This window comes from Piliocolobus tephrosceles, chromosome 16 (genome assembly GCF_002776525.5).
Source record: "Piliocolobus tephrosceles isolate RC106 chromosome 16, ASM277652v3, whole genome shotgun sequence".
In the NCBI taxonomy this organism is placed as follows: Eukaryota; Metazoa; Chordata; class Mammalia; order Primates; family Cercopithecidae; genus Piliocolobus; species Piliocolobus tephrosceles.
The window spans coordinates 7,705,230-7,729,185 of NC_045449.1; the positions used below are offsets into that span (position 1 = coordinate 7,705,230).

Consider the following 23,956-nt stretch of genomic DNA (forward strand, 5'->3'; position numbering starts at 1 on the left):
TAGCATTAGGTTTATGCCCGCTTTTTTTTTTTTTTTTTTCCCCTCACAAGCACATGGCAGGAAAGGAGTACAGTTAGGAATTCATGGGATAGAACAAAAAGGGGGTCCTGATTACAGGTATGGGAGTGTATAGGGCAAGGTATGGAGCTGACAAAGGGATAAAGACATCACAATTTTTAAAAATAATGTAATGCATTCATTTATTAATACTTAAAAAAAAAATCTTTCCAGTAGGCACTGCTTTGTTCTCCAAATAGCCAAGTGGATATTTGCATGAGGATTATGTAAATAATGCTTTAGCCTAAAACCTAGAGAGCAAACAGAACATGAATGCAGGGTCCAAGTCCTCTTGTGATAGTCTCTTTTGCGCTGGAGGGTGGTGGGTGGAGGGTGGAGTGCTGAAGGGAAGACTGCCGTCCCCAGTTAATCACAGAGCTTCAAAGGACTCAACTGGCAAGATTTCCCACAGGTGAGGTCCCTACATGCACATATTACTGGGGGTCATAAAGAGGCATATGTTCCTTGGAGGAAGCTTGCCTACTCACTGGGATAAAACATGCACACATGAAAAGGTAAATGAACATAGTACATGATAAATGACTAAGTTACGGTATAAAAAAGTTTCTACCCTTATGGCAAGTCACAGGTGGATTACTAACCTGGCTATCCTGAAACTGTTTCTAAATACTCTGTGTGTGTGTGTGTCTGTGGATGTGTATTATTTTTGGAAAACAGTGCTATAATTTCCATCAGGTTCTCCAAATACCCCAACCCCCTACTCCTACTCCTGAAATAGCATGCACACACACACATACACAACAATAATTGAAAAAGCCTCAAAAGTCAAATATCAAAGTGACAATACAGTGTGGTCCCAATATTCTGGCACCTGTCTCAATGGTCTGCCTCAACCTGTGGCAGAACCGTGGCGACCCATGGCAGAAATTCCTAAAGCTTTAACCTTTGGGGCTAAATTTATGACGAGTCTCAGGTGTTTTACTACTGTACCGAATGTTAATCTGGCTGTACCTTGGAGCTGAGTAAAGGGATCTATCATTTGGTCTTGATACGATAACATCCAATCATACATCGGGATAAGGTTAATGCATCTAGCCCCACAGCTAAGTTTAGGGAGACCGCATGGCTGGGCTGCTGTTGGGAGAACAGCCACTTGATGATGGGCCAGTAGAGCACACGGTTTAGCTGGAAGAAAGCACACAGAATTTGAAACCTGACTGATCTTTATCCTGGAAGCCAAAGATTAAGGATTCAAAATACAAATAGATATGCACCCCAACTACTAGGTATTCTAGGCACACAGAAAGCACTAAAAAGAAAAAACCAAAAAGCTGGTGAATGAATAAGTGAAGCGAATCCATCAAAGTGGGGATGGGGGTAAAAGCTTAAGTGCAGTGGTGTGATCACAGCTCACTGTAACCTCAAACTCCTGAGCTCAGGCAATGCTCCTGCCTCCGAGTAGCACCACTATACCTGGCTAATTTTTTGTTTTTTTATAGAGACAGGGTCTTCCTATGTTGCCCACGCCGGTCTCAAACTCCTGGCCTCAAGCAGTCCTCCTGCCCTCAAGCAGTCCTCCTGCCTAGGCCTCCCAAAGTGTTAGGATTATAAGCACCAGCCACCGTGCCTGGCCAATATTTTAAATAATTGTGTACCTAGACTGGGTGTGGCAGCTCACACCTGTAATCCCAGCACTTTGGGAGGCAGAAGGATCACTTGAGGCCAGGAGTTCAAGATAAGCCTGGACAACACAGTGACCCTGTCTTTACTAAAAATACAAAAATTAACCAGGTGTGGTGGCAAGTGCCTATAATCCCAGCTACTCAGGAGGCTGACGCAGAACTGCTTCAACCCAGGAGGCAGAGGCCGCAGTGAGCCAAGATCACGCCACTGCACTCCAGCCTGGGCAACAAAGTGAGACTCCATCTGGAAAAAAAAAAATTGTGTGCATGAAGCAAAGTTTGTGTTAACTACTTGTGTGTAGAATGTTCTACTTGTGGTGTCGTGTAGGCATCTAAAAGTTTCAGATTTGGGAGGATTTTGGGTGTTTGATTAGGGATGCTCAACCTGTACATACACATGCCTATATATAAACATATTATGAATAGAGTGAAAGTACTATAAAGACACAGAATCACATGAGAGTGACAGCTGAATGATCAGAGGCATGTCTGAGGAGATGCTCACATGACTCATCTGTATTACCTGTAGAACTGCCTTTACCAACATTAATCCTCCCAACAAACTTAAGGCATAGGTACTATTTTCATTTATACTGAAAAACAACACTGAAGCAGAGAGAAGTTAAGTAACTTGCCAAAAGTCATACAACTAGTAAGTACCAAGGTAGTCATAGCCCATCCAACTAACATACCGCCTCCCTGCATGTCAAACATAGGATGCTATTCTAGTTACCTACCACTGCTGTATTTTGCCAGTGAATCTGCAATATGGGTAGGGCTCAGCAGGGATGGCTCACTTCTACTCCAAAAGGTGTGAACTGGGGTGGACTGTTGGGAGCTGAGGATCCACTTTCAAGATGGCTCACTCACATAGCTCTCAGTGCTGACTATCAGTTTTTCTCCACATGAGCCTCTACACGGGGCAGTCTGGGCTTCCTCACAGCATCCCAAGAGAACCAAGAGGAAGCTGAATCATATGACCTAGCCTCAATTCCAAGGGGAGGGAAGTACTCCCACCTCTCAGGGGGAAGAGTCTCAGAATTACACTGTAAGAAGAACACGTGGGATGTGAGACATTAATGTGGCCATATTTAGAAAACACAATCCACCAGAGATGCACTGGAGGTAAAAGGGGGTACCCAGCCCAGTCTAGGGAGGTATGGAGGGGTGGTCTTTGAAGGGTTGTATGTAGGGGAGATAGGGCATTGATACTTGAACTGAGCCTTTCTTAGAAGGCCTAGGTTGGAATCTTGGCCCTATCATGTATTCAATTCATTAAAATGATACTGAGCATCTGTCAGGCAGTCCTGGAAACTGTAGATACAAAAATTAATGACACAGTTTCTGCCCTCTAGGAGCTTAGAGTTTAGTGGGAGATTCACGGGAAGTTTGTGAGTCTCTTAACTTGTCATCCTGCTTCCTTATTTACACAGTAGCCACAGAGAACTTTTTCTTTTTTTTTTTTTGAGATGGAGTCTCGCTCTGTCACCCAGGCTGGAGTGCAGTGGTGCGATCTTGGCTCACTGCAAGCTCTGCCTCCCGGATTGACGCCATTCTCCTGCCTCAGCCTCTTGAGTAGCTGGCACGACAGGTGCCCGCCACCACGCCCAACTTTTTTTTTTTTTTTTTTAGTAGAGACGGGGTTTCACCGTGTTAGCCAGGATGGTCTTAATCTCCTGACCTCGTGATCCGCCCGCCTCGGCTTCCCAAAGTGCTAGGATTACAGGCGCGAGCCACCACACCCGGCCGCCATGGGGACCTTTTAAAATTCCCATGTTAAAAGTCTTCAAAGGCAACCTACTTCTCTTTAAGATGAACTTAGAAACCCTTACCATGGTCCAGAAGGTAAGATTTGGCTCTTCCAGGCTCTTCTTTGTCTCCCACATTGGCCTTTCAGTTTCTGAAATGCCCCCCAAGCTTTGCGTCAGAGCCTTCCTACATGCTATTCCTCTGCGTGGAACACTCCACCCACCACTCTTCAGTTGGCCACCTGACTCCTTAAAGTTGCTTAAATGACACTTTCTCTGATACCTCCAATTATGTCAAGTCCTTTAACACGCCTTATGTCCATTTTCTTTCCTTCTTAGACTGTAAGCACCATGGGGGCAGGGGCCACATCTCTTATTTGTGAAATACCCAGCACCTAGCCCAGTGCCCAGCCCAGAGCAGTCACTCAATAAATACAGAATGAACAAATATTTGGTGAATGCTACAAAAGAGCTAAGTATGAAACACACATCAGGAGCACCTAACCCAGTCCAGGGGGGACCAAGCCTTCTGGGGAAATATCATCTCAAGCTAAGATCTGAAGGACAAGGAGGAGTCAGAAAGCGCGGAGGAAGAGGACAAGGGATAGGTGGAAGAGAGAATGCTTCCTGCACAGGATAAGAAATGCAAACGTAGATTGGAAAGTGTGGAGAACTTGGAGGCAGAAGGAACTGCTGCATGGTAAAGCTAAGAGGAAAATGGGAGGCAGGGGGAGGGAAGCCAATGAGAGATGCTGAGCCAGGCCAAATCATAGAAGGCTTTGTAAACCAGGATAAGTTTTTTTAAAAATTGAGACATAATTCACATATCATAATATTCACCCTTTTATAGTGTACAATTCCAAGTTAAGTGTTTTATGTTTTGTTTTGTTTTGTTTTTGAGATGGTGTCTTGCTCTTGTTGCCCAGGCTGGAGTGTAATGGCATGATCTTGGCTCACTGCAACCTTCGCCTCCCGGGTTCAAGCAATTCTCCTGCCTCAGCCTCCTGAGTAGCTGGGATTACAGGTGTGCACCACTACACCTGGCTAATTTTTGTATTTTTAGTAGAGACGGGGTTTCACCATGTTGGCCAGGCTGGCCTTGAACTCCTGACCTCATGATCCGCCCGTCTGGGCCTCTGACAGTGCTGGGATTACAGGTGTGAGCCACTGCGCCTGGCCCAGAGTTAAGGGTTTTATAGAGAGAATCACATGATCAGATTTGCATTTTCAAAAGGTGACTTGACTACAATGTCAAGAGAGAAGGAAATGAGGGAGAGAAAGTGGAGACAGAGAGACTGGCGCTAATGCAGTAGTCCAGGTGAGATCCAAAGGCAGCCACAACTAGGTTAGTGGCAGTGGAGATCAGAGATGAACTGAAGAGAGAATAGGAGGACTTGATCATTTGGGTAGGGGTCTAAGGCAAAGGGAGGAGTCAAGGATGACACCCGTGTCTGGCCTGGATAACTGGGAGGATGGTGAAAGGAACTGCTGGAAGAGGACTTTGGGAAGGAAAGTGATGAATTTTTAGTTAGCTGTATGAGGTAACTCTGGGGCATGCAGTCACATGTCCAGATCTTATTGGATATATAGGACTGGATCCTGAAAGACAGCTCTGGGCTAGAGTTTTAGGTGTGGGAATTATTGACAGATAGCAGCTGTAGCTAGTCAAGGATCAGATCCCCTTAAGGGTGAAGTGTAATCTACGTAGAGGTTTGGGGAGGAGGAAAGGACACTGGAAAGGAAGAGCTAGAGGGATGAAAGAGGCCAAGCGGGAAATGTTGCCACAGAAGCCAAAGAGAGAGCATAGAAGAGAGGGGAGCGGTCAACAGCATAAAGTGCTGCACGGAGGTCACGTAAGATGAAGACCTGAGCGACCATGCATTCTGCAAATAGGTCACGGTGGCTTTGTTAGAGAAGCCAGGCTGCAGTTGGACAAGGTATGCATGGGATATTCTTAGAAGAAATCCAAATGCAGAAAGGAGGAGTGTTCTGGCTTTATAACCATGCACAGAATATTTAAATACCTTCCTTTGGATTCTGTTTCTTCAACCATAAAATACACATAATAGAAAGTAAGGTGACAGTAGTAGGGCAACAGGCAAGATCCAGGACATGGTCACCCTAAAAAGATGCTACCTTATAGTGTTGTTGAGAAGATTAAATAAGGAATGGGAACCTGCCCAGCACTATAAAGAGTCCTTGGAAAAGACACTCAGAAAGCCTTAGTTTTCTTTCCCATTCCTTGTGCTAGCCATTCTTTATTTAGTAATGAATCCTCCCCTCAGGATTTTAAAATTTGGCATTTTTCAGCATCCAGGTAACATCTGACATGATTAGAAAATTACAGACTGTATCTGTGACTAACATTCAGTTTCCAACCTAACAATAGTGTTTATTCCTCCATTAGGAGAAGTTTTTGAGTCAAGTAAAATATGGTTTGTTTCATATCATGCCAGAATTGAGCTTCTTTACACAGTGATGAAAGCAAGGGAATGGGGCCAATTACTGGGAGAAGAGAAACTAAAGTCAGTCCTTTGCTCCTAAAGGAGTTTAAGGTGCTTAAGCTCATAACTCAGGTTGTGAATCTTCTCACCTTGCAATCATCTTAAGTGAATCTCTGAAGAGAGAAGTGGCTAACAGTAAACTTGATGGTTTAGAGTAACAGCTACCAATTATCGAGTACCTCATTACAGCCAGTGCTTTATGTAAGTTAGCTCACGTAACCCTCACCACAACAACCCTTTGAGATAGGCATTAATCGTGCTGTTTTACAGATGAAGTTGCTGAGACTTGAGGGATAAACGGCTTGCCCAGGGTCATAGTTATTAAGTGGCAGAGCTTGGATTCCAGGTGTTACCTTTCTGACACCAAAGTTCAAACTCTTCCTCTAATGAAGTGAGTGGATAACTTTATTATTGACTCTGCGATACATTTTAGGAGTTGTTCTACAGTTTTGGAATATAAAATAATTTGATTTTAATGTACTAATTATATCTCATTCAGTCTGAAATAAAAATGATTCTCACTCGAGTACAGTGGCTGGTGCCTATAATCCCAGCACTTTGGGAGGCTGATGGGTGGATCACTTCATGTCAGGAGTTCGCGACCAGCCTGGCCAACATGGTGAAACCCCATCTCTACTAAAAATACAAAAATTAGCTCCTGTAATCCCAGCTACTTGGAAGGCTAAGGCAGGAGAATCGCTTGAACCCAAGAGGCAGAGGTTGCAGTGAGCCGAGATCACACCACTGCACTCCAGCCTGGGCGACAGAGCAAGACTCCGTCTCAAAAAAAAAAAAAAAAGATTTCCTTTATAGACTGTAGACTGGAGTGCTAGATGGCGAAAGGGCCCAAGAGCAAGTGAAGGGGTAAGAGGAAGCCAGTGTGGGTTAGCATTTCCCATGACAAATTTATAACCTAAAAGATAATCAGCTGGGAAAAGTGTGCAATTCTGCTGGAACAACTGGGGCTTGAAAATAGATGGAAAGCAAGATACTTCTAGCTGGCCAGCCAACAGAAAACTATTAAGAAATTGTTAAAAAGCAATGTCAAATGGGAAAAAGTTTGGTTTTTGCCATTTTGTATAGGACTATTCAGTTTCCATCACAGTGGTCAATCGAAAAAGATCTACAGCTGGGCATGGTGGCCCCTGTGCTTGTAGCCCCAGCTACTCCAGAAGCTGAGGTGCGAGGCTCGCTTGAGCCTGGGAGGCAGTTGCTGCAGTGAGCTGAGATCATGCCACTGCACTCCAGCCTGGGTGACAGAGCAAGACTCTGTCTCAAAAATAAAATAAAATAAAATAAATTTTAAAAAGCAGATCTAAAAAACTTGCAGAAGGCAAAGACAACAATTACAACAATTTTGGGTTTACATCTTCCTCCTTCTCATTAAGATGATATCACCTTATTCAGTGAGAGCAAGGAAAAGGATTTAGCTAAAAGGCAGCACTAGAAGGAAGAGCAGACCAGATAAAATCTTTTAATCAATTAAAAAACAAAAAATCTTTTAATTGAAAAGATATATTGCAGTATTTGGGTTCTTTATTAGGTACTGGAGGTACAGAGAACTATTGCATAGCTCAGGAGTTGAGTTACTTCTATTTTAAAATTTATTTATTTTGGCCAGGCACGGTGGCTCATGCCTGTAATGCTAGCACTCTGGGTGGCCGAGGTGGGCAGATCACCTGAGGTCAGGAGTTCAAGACCAGCCTAGCCAACATGGTGAAACCCCGTCTCTACTAAAAAAAAATACACAAAAATTAGCCTGGTGCAGTGGTGCATGCCTGTAATCCCAGCTACTTGGGAGGCTGAGGCAGGAGAATTGCTTGAACCTGGGAGGTGGAGGTTCTGGGGAGCCAAGATCATGTCACTACATTCCAGCTTGGGGGCGACAGAGCAAGACTCCATCTCAAAAAAAAAAAAAAAAAAAAAATTGTAGAAACGGTGTCTCACTGTGTTGCTCAGGCTGATCTTGAACTCCTGGGCTCAAGTGATCCACCCACCCCAGCTTCCCAAGGTGTGGAGATTATAGGTGTGAACCACCCTACCCAGCCAGAAATTATTTCTAAAAAGATGCCACGCCATCATATTGCGCTAAGCGCATCTAGAAACAAATTCATTATGCCCTCCTAAAGCCAGCTTCTTTCTCAAGTGCTATTAACAATGTCCAATTCTTGAGCCATCACACCATCCAGTTTTCTTTTTTCAGGTCTACTATGGTCCACAAGTTTAGGTATAAATGCCCACCTCTCAATAGCTCTGACCTTGAGCAAGATATTTCACCTCCCTTTGTCTGTTTTCTCATCTGTAAAATGGGTATTAGGATAGTTTCTACTTTATAAGGTTATTGAAAGGAGTGAGTGAGTACATATTAAGTACAGCTTAGATAGTTCCTGGACACAGAGTAAAACTCAATAAAAGTCAGCAATCATCATCCTATTGTTCATCTTTTGTACATATACTGTACTACTTTTGTTTTTTTCTATTGGTCTTTTTCTTATTGTTGATTTCTGTGACATCTTTATTTCATCAAGAATACAAACACGAGGTCAGGAGATCGAGACCATCCTGGCTAACAGGGTGAAACCCCGTCTCTACTAAAAGATACAAAAAAATTAGCCGGGCATGGTGGCGGGCGCCTGTAGTCCCAGCTGCTCAGGAGGCTGAGGCAGGAGAATGGCGTGAACCTGGGAAGCGGAGCTTGCAGTGAGCTGAGATCCGGCCACTGCACTCCAGCCTGGGCGACAGAGCAAGACTCCGTCTCAAAAAAAAAAAAAAAAAAAAAAAAAAAAAAAAAAAAAGAATACAAACACTAGCTCGCTATCTTCCTTTCTATTCCCTTTCTCCTGCTATTATACAATATTGGAGTAATCCTGGAGCCAGTACCCAACCCTGGCAGCTTCTTGATCACAGAAGAAACAGGAAGTAGATCTCTGGTGGGCCAGTTCTAAAATGTTCTTTTTTCTTTTCTTCTTCTTTTTTTTTTTTCTTTGAGGTGGAGTCACTCTGTCACACAGGCTGGAGTGCAGTGGCGCAATCTTGGCTCAATGAGACCTCCGCTTCCTGAGTTCAAGAGATTCTCCTGCCTCAGCTTTCTGAGTAGCTGGGATTACAGGCATGCGCCATGATGCCTGGCTATTTTTTGTATTTTTAGTAGTGATGGGGTTTCATCATGTTGGCCAGGCTGGTCTTGAACTCCTGACTTTAAGTGATCCACCCATCTCAGCTTCCCAAAGTGTTGGGATGACAGGCGTGAGCCACCAAGCCTGTCCTTACAATGTTCTTGTCACTCTGGAAACCCAGTCTGTAGTTCTTCTTTGGCCCTTCCAAAGCCCTAGTTTCCTGGATAAAGTATCTTTCTGAGCTAGAGTAGTTTCTGTTATGTCTGAGCTCTATTAGAGCACACAGTATTTACTGAATAAAATGATCTGTCATAAATGGCACAAATATTTTCCTAGCTAGTCTTTTAACTTTATGATGTTTTCTTACGTAGTAAAATTTAGCTTCATTGAGTTAAATGTATCCACGTTTTCCTTTATGGTTGATGCTTGTTGTATGGTGAAGCCTTTTTCACCCCCAAGATCAGGAAAATATTCTTCCACACTTTTTCTATCTCATTCTAGTTCTCTAAAAAATTTTTTGGTCTTGCTGAATTGAGCAGAATTACATTTTTGTTTTGTTTTGTTTTTTTGAGATGGAGTCTTGCTCTGTTGCCCAGGCTGGAGTGCAGTGGCACAATCTCGGCTCACTGCAACCTCCGCGTTCAAGTGATTCTCCTGCCTCAGCCTCCTGAGTAGCTTGGATTGCAGGTGCCCGCCACCACGCCCGGCTAATTTTTGTATTTTTAATAGAGACGGGGTTTCACCATGTTGGTTAGGCTGGTCTTAAACTCCTGACCTTGTGATCAGCCCACCTCGGCCTCCCAAAGTGCTGGGATTACAGGCCTGAGCCACTGTGCCGGGCCAATTTTTGTTTTTAATGTCACTATTTAATCCATCTGAAAACTAGTTTAGTAAATGGTAAGGATCCACCTTTTATATTTTCACAAATAGTTTTCCATTTATCGATTATGCATCATTATTTATCAATAATCCTTTGCCCCACTGATTTAAAGTATCACCTTCGCCATATATTAAACACTTGAAGCAGTCAACAGATACTTATTTACAGGGTGCCTAATGTGCACCTGGTGCTAGACTGATACGACAGTGGAGAAGGGTGACAGGGCCCCTCCTCTCTGGAGCCTAATGAGAAAGATAAAGGATAATATGGTAGCACATAGGAGGGGCGCCTAGTATAAGCTTGGAGAGTCAGGGGAGTTTAGTGCATGCCTGCTTACTGTGTGTCAGACACAGTACTAAAGACCTTAAAAGTATAATTCCATTGACTTGGTAATATTAGGGCTTCACTTATAAGCCCTAAGACTTATATATTGCCATTTTAGTTGAAGAAGCAAACTCTGAGAAGTGGAAGCAGCATATGAACCCAGACCTGTCTCCCAAGCCCACGTTCTTAAGTACCATGGCTGACCACTAATCCATACAGCACTGCCTCTTTGAAGGGGGACTGATGAGGAGGAGCCAGAGAGGCAAAGGAAAAACCAGGAATGCAAAACTACAGAAGTCAAGCAAATTATTTTTCAAAAAGTGGGTGGTCAAGTGAAGAACTAAGAACATCCTCTGATTTTTAGCAACCAGGAGGTTGTTGGTAATTTGGTGAAAGCAGCTGTAGTGGGGGCAGAGGGCTGGAAAACGAGTAGGCAAGTAGACACTGAGGGCAGTTAATTCTTTCAAGAGGCTTGGCTGTGAATGGACACAGTGCGGTAAGGTGGCAGCTAAAGGGGTCCAGAGTATTTCTTTCAAAGATAAGGAGATTTGAGCACATTTTAATGTGGTTGGGAAAGAGCAAGTGGGAAATAAAGGACTGAGTTAGAGGATCGCTGGTAACCACTGTCCCTGAGAAGGTGGCAGGGGTGAGACCAAGAGCCCAAGTATAGGGATTAGCTTCAGATAGGACACGAGGAAAGGATAAAAGGACAAATATGGATCTAGTTAAACATGTAGTCGAGTGTTGGAATTTCTTTTTTTTTTTTTTTTTTTGAGACGGAGTCTTGCTCTGTCGCCCAGGCTGGAGTGTAGTGGCCGGATCTCAGCTCACTGCAAGCTCTGCCTCCCGGGTTCATGCCATTCTCCTGCCTCAGCCTCCCAAGTAGCTGGGACTACAGGTGCCCACCACCTCACCCAGCTAGTTTTTTTGTATTTTTTTTTTAGTAGAGCCGGGGTTTCACCGTGTTAGCCAGGATGGTCTCGATCTCCTGACCTCGTGATCTGCCCGTCTCGGCCTCCCAAAGTGCTGGGATTACAGGCTTGAGCCACCGCGCCCGGCGAGTGTTGGAATTTCAAGGGAGTTCTCATATGATAATCCAGCTCCTGGAAGTAGATAAGATTTTCTATCTATTATGATATTAAAATGAACATTATGTATCCTGTTCTTTAAAATGAACTAGTATAAGGAGAAGGTTTTGTGGAAGTCACTGTGGAGAACTAAGCTGACTAGGAAAAAGGATGAGCAGAAACACTGGTCTGAATGGTCGTGGTGTTTTCTTCAGCAGCCCTTTGCATCCTGGGTGTAAACAAGCAACCAGAGTGATACAAGGCCAGGGGTTTGCAGGAAGGAAAATAAGAAGAGGGCACCAAGACAGTGGCAGGAGCATGGTTAAAATGATAGACCATGGAATTTAAGCTGGGTAGGAAAAGAGGTGAAGATGGTATAGCTAATGAGGAGAAAATGAGAAGCTAAGGGACTATAGTGTCTCATGGTGGGTCCAGGAATAGAGTAGAAGTAAATGAGGGGGCTGGAAGGATAGAAAGTTGTGGCCCAAGTTGGGGGTTTGAATTTAATATTTCAAAAGGAAGTCCAGAGATGGGGTCCGAAGTGGGATGGCTAGACAGGTCTCTGGAAATAAGGAGATCAAGGGACCAAAAAGTCTGGGTGATGAATAGATCATTCATGTCGATCCTAAGGTCACCGAAGATGATGGCAGGACTAAGTCAGGTGTCAGTCTTCAATGAAGGAAATGTCAGGAGGTAAGTAGAAAACAGTGAGGAAGAGAAGGTAAGGAGCACACAGCAAGACTGCTGCAGCCTTAAAGAAATAGGGGCTTCTTACACAAGATGAGGGAATCTGGAGGCAACAGTAGAGATACAGAATTAGCCAGGCGCAGTGGCTCACGTCTGTAATCCCAACACTTTGGGAGGCCAAGGTGGGTGGATCACTTGAGGTCAGAAGTTCGAGACCAGCCTGGCCAACATGGCGAAACCCCATCTCTACTAAAAATACAAAAATTAGCTGGCTGTGGTGGCAGGCACCTGTAATCCTAGCTACCTAGTAGGCTGAGGCAGGAGAATCACTTGAACTGGGAGGTAGAGCTCGGTGAACCAAGATTGTGCTACTGCATTCCAGCCTGGGCAATAAGAGCAAAACTCCGTCTCAAAAAACAAAAACAAAAATAAAAATTAAAAAAGGGTGGGTGTGGTGGCTCACACCTGTAATCCCAACACTTCAGAAGGCCACTGATGGGAGGATCGCTTGGGGCCAAGAGTTTAAGACCAGTCTGAACAACACAGCGAGATTCCATCTCTATAAAAAAATTTAAAACTATCCAGTTGTGGTAGTGTGTGCCTGTAGTCCAGCTACTGGTGAGGCTGAGGCAGGAGGAAAGCTTGAGCCTAGGAGGTGGAGGCTGCAGTGAGCTATGATCACACCACTGTACTCCAGCCTGGGTGACAGAGCAAGACCCTGTCACTAAAATGAAACAAAACAAAAAACCCTCTGTAAGCAATATTTTAATGGTTTCTCACAATCTTTCATTGATATCTAACTTCCTCACTAAAACTGGCTTTAAAGGTGACCAAATGACAAGTACAATACTTTTCTTGGTTTGTACTGTTTTTTTAGAGACAAGGTCTCACTGTGTTGCCCAGGCTGCAGTGCAGTGGTATAATCATAGCCCACTGCAGGCTCCAGCTCCTGGGCTGAGCTCTCCTCCTGCCTCAGTTTCCTGAGTAGGTAGGACTACAGGCACGAGCCACCATGCCTGGCTAATTTTTAAACTTTTTTGTAGAGATAGTCTTGCTATGTTGCTCAGGCTGGTCTTAAACTCCTGGCCTCAAGTGATCCTCCTCTCTTGGCCTCCCAGAGGGCACTGGGATTACAGGTGTGAGTCACTGTATTGGCTGGTTTGTATTAAAAAAAATTCAGATAGAATTCATATACCTTATTCACCATTTTAAAGTGAATTCAGGGGTTTTTAGTATACTCACAAAGCTGTGCAAACTATCACCCTTATCCAGAATTCCAGACATTTCCATCACCCCAAAAAGAAACCCATATCCATTAGCAGTCCCTCCCATTCTTCCCGCCCCTGAAACCTGCGCAACCACTGATCTACTAGTTGCCTATTCTGGACATTTCATATAAATGGCATCAAATAATATGTGGCCTTTTATGTCTAACTTCTCTTACTTAGCATAATGTTTTCAAAGTTCATCCATCTTGTAGCATGTATCAGTACTCCATTCCTTTTTACGGCTGAATAATATTCCACTGCATGGATACACTGTATTTATCCGTTCCTCAGTTGCTGGATATTTTTGTTTACACTTTTTGGCTATTATGAATAATGGTTCTATGAAGATTCATGTACAACTTTATGTGTGGACATATGATTCAATTATCTTGGGTGTACACTTAGTATTAAAACTGCTAGAGACAAGGTCTCACTGTGTTGCCCAGGCTAGGTCATATGGTAGCTCTGTATTTTAACTTTTTGAGGAACTGTCAGTTTGTACTCTTCTTGATCCCCATGAAGCATCTAGTATCAATGATCACACCTTCCTTCTGAAGCTGTCTTCTTACTCTACCATATCAACACTACCTGGTATACTTACCACTTGAACAACTTGTTTTTCTTTGGCTTCTCCTCTCCCCACTTCATCCTTCGAAGTTCCCCCAAGGTTCTGACCTCTACTCTTCACTTGATATACAAAAATTCTTACCCTTTAAAGAGGTACCAACTCCTACTATAACCTATCATGAACTTAACACTCCAGCCATATGAGGTCTACATACTACCTACTAAATTCTTTATCACACCTAAACTGCCTTTTTTCTTCCTCTGTGCTACACAAATCTCAGTTATTTGTGAGCTAACCTCAAATGCAACTACATATGAAAGTTATTTACTTCTTTCCCTGCTCCCAACCAAGAAAGAGCTTTCTTCTCTGAATGCTGATTTTACAGCCCATAACCATCATCACAATCATATATTGCTACTTAGGTTTTCATGTCTGTTTTATGCCTTATCTCAAAAAATGTCCCTCCTCCCTTCACCTCGTCAATCTCTTGGTCACTAAAAAATTTTCAAATTGCTTTATAAGATGTACAATGAAAAAATAATTAGGCCTGGCGCGGTGGCTCAAGCCTGTAATCCCAGCACTTTGGGAGGCCGAGACGGGCGGATCACAAGGTCAGGAGATCGAGACCATCCTGGCTAACACGGTGAAACCTCGTCTCTACTAAAAAACTACAAAAAACTAGCCGGGTGAGGTGGCGGCGCCTGTAGTCCCAGCTACTTGGGAGGCTGAGGCAGGAGAATGGCCTAAACCCGGGAGGCGGAGCTTGCAGTGAGCTGAGATCCGGCCACTGCACTCCAGCCTGGGCGACAGAGCAAGACTCCGTCTCAAAAATAATAATAATAATAATAATAATTTCCCCTTCCCAATGGCAACTACTGTAGTTTCCTGTATATTCTTCCAGGAATATTCTATGAATATTCACGTTTTTTTCTTTCATAAATGTTACCATGTTATATATGCTCTTCTGTACCTTCCCTTTTTCCCTCTCATATTTTAATTATTCTTTAAAGTGGAACCTCACTAATGTTTTAAAAACTCTAACTACATTACATCTACTGATTGTACTTTGCTTACACATTTTCACTTCAAAGAACCAGAGATTCATTAGGAATTATTTCTTTAGAGAAGTCATACTACTTTTTATTCCACTTGGCTCCAGTTGCTAATGTAATCAATGAAGCTACTTAATTTTGTTTACATAAATAATAAATACTTTCTCATTGTAAAAATTCAGAATTATCCATGAAGCAAACAATCCCCCTTGACTATTTTTTCCTGAAAGTAACCAATGCTACCAGTTTAGTATGTATACTTCCAGCATATTTAAAGGCATTTAAATCCAAATAAATATATCAGTAAAAATATTGTTTTAATTTCTTTTTTTTTTTTTTTTTTTTTTGAGACGGAGTCTTGCTCTGTCGCCCAGGCTGGAGTGCAGTGGCCGGATCTCAGCTCACTGCAAGCTCCGCCCCCCGGGTTTACGCCATTCTCCTGCCTCAGCCTCCCAAGTAGCTGGGACTACAGGCACCCGCCACCTCGCCCGGCTAGTTTTTTGTATTTTTTAGTAGAGACGGGGTTTCACCGTATTAGCCAGGATGGTCTCGATCTGCTGACCTCGTGATCCGCCCATCTCGGCCTCCCAAAGTGCTGGGATTACAGGCTTGAGCCACCACGCCCGGCCTGTTTTAATTTCTTTAAACATAAACTAAATGATGTCATAACATATATATTGTTTTACAATTTGCTTGTTTCCATTCAACAATATATTAACCATGTCTCTACATATAGAATTAATTCATTTTTCTTTTTCTTTTCTTTTTAATGGCCTGTGACACAGCCCCAGGAAATCCTGACAACATGTGCCCCAGTAACTCCTTTTTCTTAATTGCTATGTAGTTTGTTTAGCTATTCCTCACTATTGGAGATTTAGGGTGTTTCCAGTTTTTTGCTGTTACAAACAATGTTGTAATGAACAGCTCTGTAATGTCACCCTTTGCACAAGTATGGTGACTGTTTCTCTATAATAAATGGTGAGAAGTGGAACTCTGTGTCAGAAAACACTAAGTTTATAAGTATAATAGACACTATTAAATTGGCCTTGCTAGTTCTGCGGTATAGTTGTTATAGTTAATAACAGTAATATATGTGACCATCAGTTTCACATATTAGTGTCCTTTAAAACTCTAGGACATCTCATTGACTTAGAACTCATGTAGTATATAGTAGAAGAACACTAGATTGGAAACTGAAAGATAAAAGTTCAAGCCCTGGTTCTGTCTCTAACTACTAACTTGACCTTAGGTAATCCTTTCAATATTTAGGCCCCAGTTTCTATACCTATAAAATTAGATTAAAGTGATATTTTCTAAAATATGTACCTATATTAGTAGCATGCAAGATGCTTTTACTTTTATTGATTTTTATTTTAATAATTATTGCATTTTAAATTAGGATGAAAAACATAATGACAGTATCAAATGAAAGATTTATGGATATTATTTCTAGCAATAGAAAATTTACCTTTTTTTTTGAGAGGGAGTCTCACTCTTTTGCCCAGGCTGGAGTACAGTGGCGCGATCTGGGCTCACTGCAAGCTCCACCTCCCACGTGCACGCCATTCTCCTGCCTCAGCCTCTTGAATAGCTGGGATTACAGGTACCCGCCACCACACCCAGCTAATTTTTTTTTGTACTTTTTAGTTGAGACGGGTTTCACCGTGTTAGCCAGGATAGTCTCGATCTCCTGACCTCGTGATCCGCCCGCTTTGGCTTCCCAAAGTGCTGGGATTACAGGCGTGAGCCACTGCGCCCGGCCAAAATTTAACTTTTAAAGAACATTCATTTAAGTTAAAGAAAGGTGAGTGATTTAAAGAAAAATAGTATGCATATAATAGTATAGCTGATATATTAATATGGCAAATCATGATTGCGATATACGAAGGACTGAAGTTTCCTCCTTGATGAAATCAAGAACAGGTTAGATTAAAGCAGTAGATCCTAGACTTTTAGATTTTAATGATCAATAAAATGTAAAAAAAAAAGAAGTTAGTAATCAACATGGGGTTGCTGACTTTTCATTGTGCTGAGTAAGGACATTAAGAACAACAAAGCTCATAATCCCAGCACTGCGGGAGGCCGAGGCAGGTGGATCACTTGAGATCAGGAGCTCAAGACCAGCGTGGCCAACATGGTAAAATCCTGCCTCTGCTAAAATTCCAAAAAATTAGCCGGGCGTGGTGGCAGGTGCCTTTAATCCCAGCTGTTTGGGAGGCTGAGGCAGGAGAATGGCTGGAACCCAGGAGGCGCAGGTTGCAGTGAGCCAAGATTGTGCCATTGCACTCCAGTCTGGGCAACAAGGGCGAAACTACGTCTCATAAAAAGATATTTAAAATTATTTAAAGTGTTTTGTAATTATAAAAGAAGTACATGTTGAAAATTTTCAGATTGTACAGTCAGTATAGAGTCATTTCCTTATTCTTTTTCTCCCCCCTCCCGACTAAAATCTACTCACATTCTGCCATACAGATCTATCTCAGCTTTAGAAAGGAAGTTTTTGACATTATAAATATGAATATGTATATACATTTAATAATATGTAACATTATAATTTGTAACATAAATATAAGCATATATACATATATTTATTCTACATAAATATACTATATTTATTCTATATAAAAATATATATCAAAAATATATCCTCTCAGAATAAAGGACAGACTTCTCCAGGAAAGGACATGTGGCAACCTTTCTTAGCCATTTGAGAACCACTGATTTACAAGACCTTCCATCTCTAAAATACTATGATTAGGTCTAGACTACCCTGAGTATTTACATGCCTTTCCTTATTATCACTAACCTATATATTTCAAAAGACAATTAGGAATCTCTTTAACATCTCCTTGGGTAGAAAATCATAGATTGCAAGTGTTTTTTTCAGTCTTTTCATCTGCTTGTTGTATGAGTGCCTGTCTGTGCTCTATTACGGATTACCACTGGCTCCCTACATCAGAGTTTTAACCTGGGGTCCAAGACTTCAGGGTATTTGTAACGCCATGAAAATATATGTGACATTTTGTGTGTGTGTGTGTGTGTGTGTGTGTGTGTTTCTTCCCTGGGGAAAGTTTCTAACTCTCTCCGATCCTAAAAGGTTAGAAACTAGTGCTTTAGATATGTTTCTTGCTTTTACGTTAAATAAATAATCCTATTCTTGGCTTGAGAGTCCCTTAAAAATTTTTGTCCATTTGCATTTCACAGCTGAATATTTGAGTTCTTTGTTTTCACCTTAATGGTCTTCTCATTAAAACCAAAAAATATTCTCCTCTAGCAATTAATCATAAGGAATTTAAATTTTTTATTTAATTTTTATTTTTTGACATACCGAAAGACAGAAAAAGGCAGAGACTGATGCCCCACAATGAAAGTGACAGGCAGGGACACAAGCAGCTAGAGACAGTGAGACACACAGGCACAGATAAAAGGCCTAAGGACAGAGAGACTAGACAGGCAAAAGAAATGTAGAGAAACCTGGAAACACAGGAGAGACGCAAGAACTGAGCAGACAGAGAAGAGGGATGGCAGAAAAATAGGCTGGCAGGGAGGGAATGGAGACTGACAGAGAAAGCAGTCAAAATCACCAAAAGGGATGCAGACAGGCAAACAGAGAGAGAGAGAGAGAAAGGGAAGACAGATAAAGGAAGAAAAAATAAGGTAAGAAGGAACACAAGGTGATAATGGTGTTTTATACAACATAGTGCTTTATAATTTATAAAGTGCTATCACATACATTATTGCAGGCAGACAGGGAGAATCCAGCAGACAGATGGGGTGATGGAAGGGTACAGGCCAATCAGACAGAAGAGAGGGGAGAGGGCCAATCAGAAAAAGAGGCTAGAATAGAGACCAAGACAGACAGATAAGAAGAAAGAACCAAGAAAAGAGAAGTAAGAGAGGGAAAGAGGGAAAGAGTGGAGAGACACAAAGATAGAGGCTGAAACAGTTAAACTCAGGAAAACAGGCAGTAAAAAAGCAGAAATGAAAGAATAGTGCATTGTGTGTACAAGTTTTATTATCATCTTTTTCAAAGAGGCCTGGTTAGAGGCTGTGTCTTTGTCTCCTTCAAAGAGTTATAAAATGTCTCTAAGGTGGCATGTGAGTGGAGCCAGAAGGCTGGATGAAAAAGGAAAAAAGTTTTAATCAGGAGAAAGATTTTTAGACTAGGAGGAAGACAAACTTCTTAGGCCTAGGTCAATAACCTAAAGGATCCTAGATTCACATGACCTTACATAATTCATACAGACTAAGTGAGAAAAGCAGGGCAGTCCTCTCTCTACTCTGTGTGCATGTAAGCTCAGCTTACCGTTACTTATTAACTGTGCCTATATGTATATGGTACTTTTTAGTACTACTGGTGCTTTCATGCCTTCTCCAATACATATTTCGGTGATGAAGGGACCAACAAAGCTGTCTTGCTGTCATCAGACCACTTACCATGCAGAGCAGACTACATTTGGAGAGAGTAAAGCCTTCCTGAGCACTCCTCAGGTACTGGTAGTGAACGCATGCAACCAGCAACTAGTCAATCCAAAAGACAAGTGCTTTGGGTAGCACTTGGCAGAATCCAAAAGACCAGAGATGGCAAGCCCAGCCAAGTTAGTTAGGAGTACTGACAGACTGACAGAGGAAGGAGCATCCAGAAAAACTGGAAGAAAAGTAGGGAGGAGTACAGCAAAACACAAGCAAAAGCAAGCAAGCAAAAAGACTTGTGTATGTGTAGACTCTTCTCTGGAGCAGTATCCAGGAAATGTCAAACAGTGGCTGCTTCTGGGGAGAGGAACTCGGAGACTATGGGAGAAGGATGGGAGAGAGGCTTACTTTTCACAGTACACTTTCTGTACTTTTAAAATGTTGTACCGTAAGTATGTACTACCTATTTAGAAGTTAACTGGGAAAAAAGAAACAAAAGAAGAGAGAAAAGCAAGAAGAGATGTGGACAGCAAGAGCCTGCCAAGCAGACAGCAAAAAGGCAGGAAGGCAGTGAGAGACTGGGAAAATGGCAAAAAGACTGAGGCAGGCAGACTGTCTGAGGAACCAGAAAGACAGAAAAAGAGATAACTGAAATAAAGGCAAACATGAGAGAAGGCAGGGTAGGGGATGTGGCAAGAAGTTAGATAAGACTTTGAGGCAAAGGAGTTACTGAGAGGTTTAGGGGAGAGAGACTATCCTCATTGACGGATGTTGGCAGAAAAGAAGCAAAGGAAGAAACTGCTAGTAAGTACGAAGACTAAAGAGAAAAGCCTGAAACGGTGGGATAGCAGCAAATAGGGCAGACAGGCAAGAGAGATCTAAAGGGAGGCAAGGGAAAAGGAGGAACTTAACAGGCACAAATAAGAGAAGGAACAAGCAGAAGGGCAAGAGAAGAGGCAAACCAAGATGGGGAGCCGTGGCAGGGCCTGGAAGGTAGACAAACTGAGAGATGCAGGCTAAAAAAGTGATAGAGACAGGCAGGCGGGGAGACAGATGGCTAGAGAGAGAGTGGTGGGCAAACAGCCAGAGAAGCAGACAGACAACCAGAGAGGAAAAAGAGGCTGCCAGCCAGTCAGGGAGGAGCAGACAGGCAGGCAGGCAGAACCATAACAGGAGCAAGCAGGTAAAGAGGCAGAAACAAGGAGAGAAGAAGAAAAATCAAGAGGTCAGTAAAGAGAGAGAGAGAGAGAGAAAGAAAGAAAGAAAGAACAGGGAAGAGATGCAGACAGGCAAAAGGGAGGATGGACAAGGAGAGGGAGAATAAGGCAAATTAGCAAATCCACATGCAAAGCACACTCAAGAGAGAGAATGACAAATGTTTGTATAGGGATGCACACAGCCACCTTGAGCCACCCGCACCTGCAGATCATGGCACATGTGGCAGGCAGAGGCTCTCAGTATAGAGAGAGGGCACAGAGGCAGAGAGGCTGCAGCGCACATGATGCGCAGCGTGGCCCACATTCACGTGGAGACGCTCTTCCCATACACAGTACGATCCACAGACACACACAGAAGGGGCCAGAAAGAGGGGGAGTCAGGCACACATGAGGAAGAGCCACACACAGTCAGAGACTGGAAGACAGAAGCAAGCAGAAAGGAGACAGAGACGGAAAGTCACTTCGAGGTGACAGAGCCTGAGGGTCCGAGGGATGAGAAGGATAGTCTCAGTTAAAAACAAAGACATAAATAGAGATAAGCCCACATGTAGAAAGAGGGAGATAACCAGATGAACTAGTAAAGAGGGACAGAGAAAGAAGACAGGAGAGCAAAATCGACTGGAAAACTAGAAGAGGAGGAAGAGTTAGACTTAGTACAGAAATGATGTGGGAACCAAAGCAAGAGAATTCCAAAGGCCAGGTTGAAAAAAAGAGATGGAAACCAACACCCAATAAAGTGCATTAGTGTGGGGAGTGGAACATTAATAAAGAACATTTTAGCTTCATAAACAAAAATGTGCGTCATCTTCCCAGTCACTAATACTTTCTGGTTGCTGCCCACCTACCCCTCCCTCTCAGGGTGCTCTTGAGCACCGCAGAAGATGGGTGGCCAGCAGTTACACTGGAGAGGTAGAGGAATAGCCCAGAGAGAAATGATTCCACAGGCATGGAATGGGAAGCAAGGGAAGGGGCAAAGGGAGATCAAAGGAATGAGAGGAAGCTAGAGTAAGAAAGGGTCAACAACAATGTGAGAGGGTACAACTGAGCTATTTGCCCTCCTTCCTTTGCTCCATTTGGCAAGGATCATTTTCTGTCTAGACCTCTCTGAGCAAATCTCTGTATGAGAAAGCTACTTTGGGACTCCTTTCCAACTGTCCAATTCCTGGTACCACTTTACCATAAACACTGGGGTACAGTTGGAAATCACAGGTCAGAAAGTTAGATGAAAACGCCTAGGTATAACCCCTACCTCTGCTTTTTCTCAGTTCCAGCTCCTTTCTCTTTCACGGTACCTCAGTTGCTTCTACTTTATCGGATAGTGTTGGAGATCATGGAGGGAAGGCAAATATACTGAAACGGAAGAAAAAAGAACATAATTTCATGATCTTCAGATTTGACTCTTTCCTCTTTATCCTAAAAATTTGTTCTATTTACCCCCAAATTAATCTCTCAAGTCAGTTGAATTTTACATTCTAGCAATTGGAAGAGGGGAAGCGAGGGAAAGGGGTAAAAGAGTAAAGATAAAATTTACAACAATTATAAATCACTGAAAAGGCTGGGTAAAGGGGAGAATCAAACATGGACTCCTTTGAAAAAAAACTCAATCATCGTATCTATTCATATCTCTCCCCCAAAAGTCACCAGGATTTCTATCACTTTTTTTAAAGAAAGAAGAAAAAAATCCAGTCCCGCTTCTCATTTAAAAGATATGTACACAATTAAATGCGTTGTGACTTCAATGAGGTATGTAGAAACAGAGTTATATATAAACATATATTTCATCTTTTTCCTTTTCAATGCCTGAAGGGGAAAAAAACCTTCACATCAAACCACTCCCTTCTGAAGTATTCAAAAAAAAAAAAGCTTTTCTTTAGAGAAGGGAGGTGGGGAGGAAGAGACTAGTAAAGAAAATAAAAAAAATTAAATCTAGTTGGACTAGTATCTAACTAGTTAACCTTTAACAATTTATGCTGATGTCAGACTGAGCATGAGTACTGATTAATGCCCCCCCTCAAATATTTTTTATAAGGGGGGAGTTAGTCACAGCAGCCATTTTTGTTTTATGCAGAAATCCTTCATGCCCCCCCAACACACACACACACACACACACACACACACACACACACACACTTCAGTACACAAGGAAAATATCTCTATTAATCTGTGCACTAATCAGTTATGAAAAAGGAGAAATTTGTGGGTTTCTGGGTAGAGGCTTGGAGATGGGGGTGTAACAGGGAGGAGAATGGGGGGGTGAAAAATGAAATATTAAGCCAGCCATTTTGTTTGAAAAGGGGATTTTCCCCCCTCTCCCTTTCTTTATGGAGGGGGTGGCGGTGCTGGAGGGGGGGTTGTTTTAAAAATAATTTCAAGGCGGCCATCTTAGTGCCTCAGCTCTGAGAAATATTTCTGAGCGCCCCCCTCAGAATTTAAATATATTTAAAGCAACGGAGAGGGGGGCAGAGAGAAGTCGAAAACTTTTATATATATACATATATATATATATTTTAAATCCCCCTTTCTTGTTCTCTTGGGAGGAAAGAGAGAAGGAAAAAAAGTCTTTCCTCAATTTTTTCCAAGACAATTTTTGGGGGTGGTTTGGCCCCCCTCCTCAGACGGCGGCCCCGAGGGTGGGGGTTTCGGAGGGGGGTGGCCCGGGGGTTTGGGGGGCTGGGGGAGGCGGTGAGGAGGAGGAGGACGCCGCCGCCGAGGAGGAGGAGGAGGAGGAGGAGGAGGAGGAGGTGGTGGTGGTAGCGGTGGGGGAGGCGGGCGGGCGGTGGGTGGGGGGGTGGTGGGGGGGCCAGAGCCACAGGATGGCTTCCCCTCTGAGGGACGAGGAGGAGGAGGAGGAGGAGATGGTGGTGTCGGAGGAGGAAGAAGAGGAGGAAGAAGAGGGCGACGAGGAGGAGGAGGAGGTGGAGGCGGCCGACGAGGACGATGAGGAGGACGACGACGAGGGAGTACTCGGGCGCGGGCCGGGCCACGACCGGGGCCGCGACCGCCACAGCCCCCCCGGCTGCCACCTCTTCCCGCCGCCGCCGCCGCCGCCGCCGCCACCGCTGCCCCCGCCGCCGCCGCCCCCGCCGCCAGGTAAGCGGCCGCCCCGACTCCCCCCCAAGCCCGAGTGGGAGCCGCGGGCGCGCGAAGCCGGGCGGGGGCGAGGCACCCACCGCGCGGCCGAGCCGAGGCGAATCCGGAGCGCGAATCCGGGGCTCGGGCCCGTGGCCCCGCGGCGGTCCGGGCGGTCGGGGCGGGCGGTGGCGGCTGCGACCGCGGGGCCAGGCCTCCTCCCCTCCCCCGCCGCACCCCTCCCCCGCCGCCGCCGCCGCCACCGCCGCCGCCGCCGCCACCCCGGCTGGAGAGCGCTGGGCGCGAGCTGCGCGCGCGGACCGGGCCACTCGGTCGCGGCTTT

General features: G+C 43.8%; 1 protein-coding gene and 1 long non-coding RNA gene across 14 annotated transcripts in view; one reads left to right on the top strand and one right to left on the bottom strand.

The window, feature by feature from the left end:
- On the bottom strand, window positions 1-23,956 carry LOC111527092. Its single transcript, XR_002726567.1, has 4 exons — window positions 23,715-23,956; window positions 21,794-21,894; window positions 3,533-3,600; window positions 1-1,203 (listed from the first exon to the last, which is right to left on the bottom strand). It is a non-coding gene; the product is annotated as an uncharacterized LOC111527092 (long non-coding RNA).
- The window catches only part of CHD3 (chromodomain helicase DNA binding protein 3), a 28,430-nt gene continuing 27,807 nt past the window's right edge, over window positions 23,334-23,956 (top strand). For 7 of the 13 annotated variants that reach the window (XM_023193271.3, XM_023193283.3, XM_023193272.3 and 4 more), the window contains exon 1: window positions 23,337-23,634. In XM_023193271.3, coding sequence (XP_023049039.1) covers window positions 23,358-23,634 — 277 coding nt within the window. In that variant the 5' untranslated portion in view covers window positions 23,337-23,357. Of the gene's footprint in view, window positions 23,635-23,956 lie in introns of all 13 variants that reach the window. The other 6 variants (XM_023193278.3, XM_023193284.3, XM_023193273.3 and 3 more) reach the window with 4 other exon arrangements.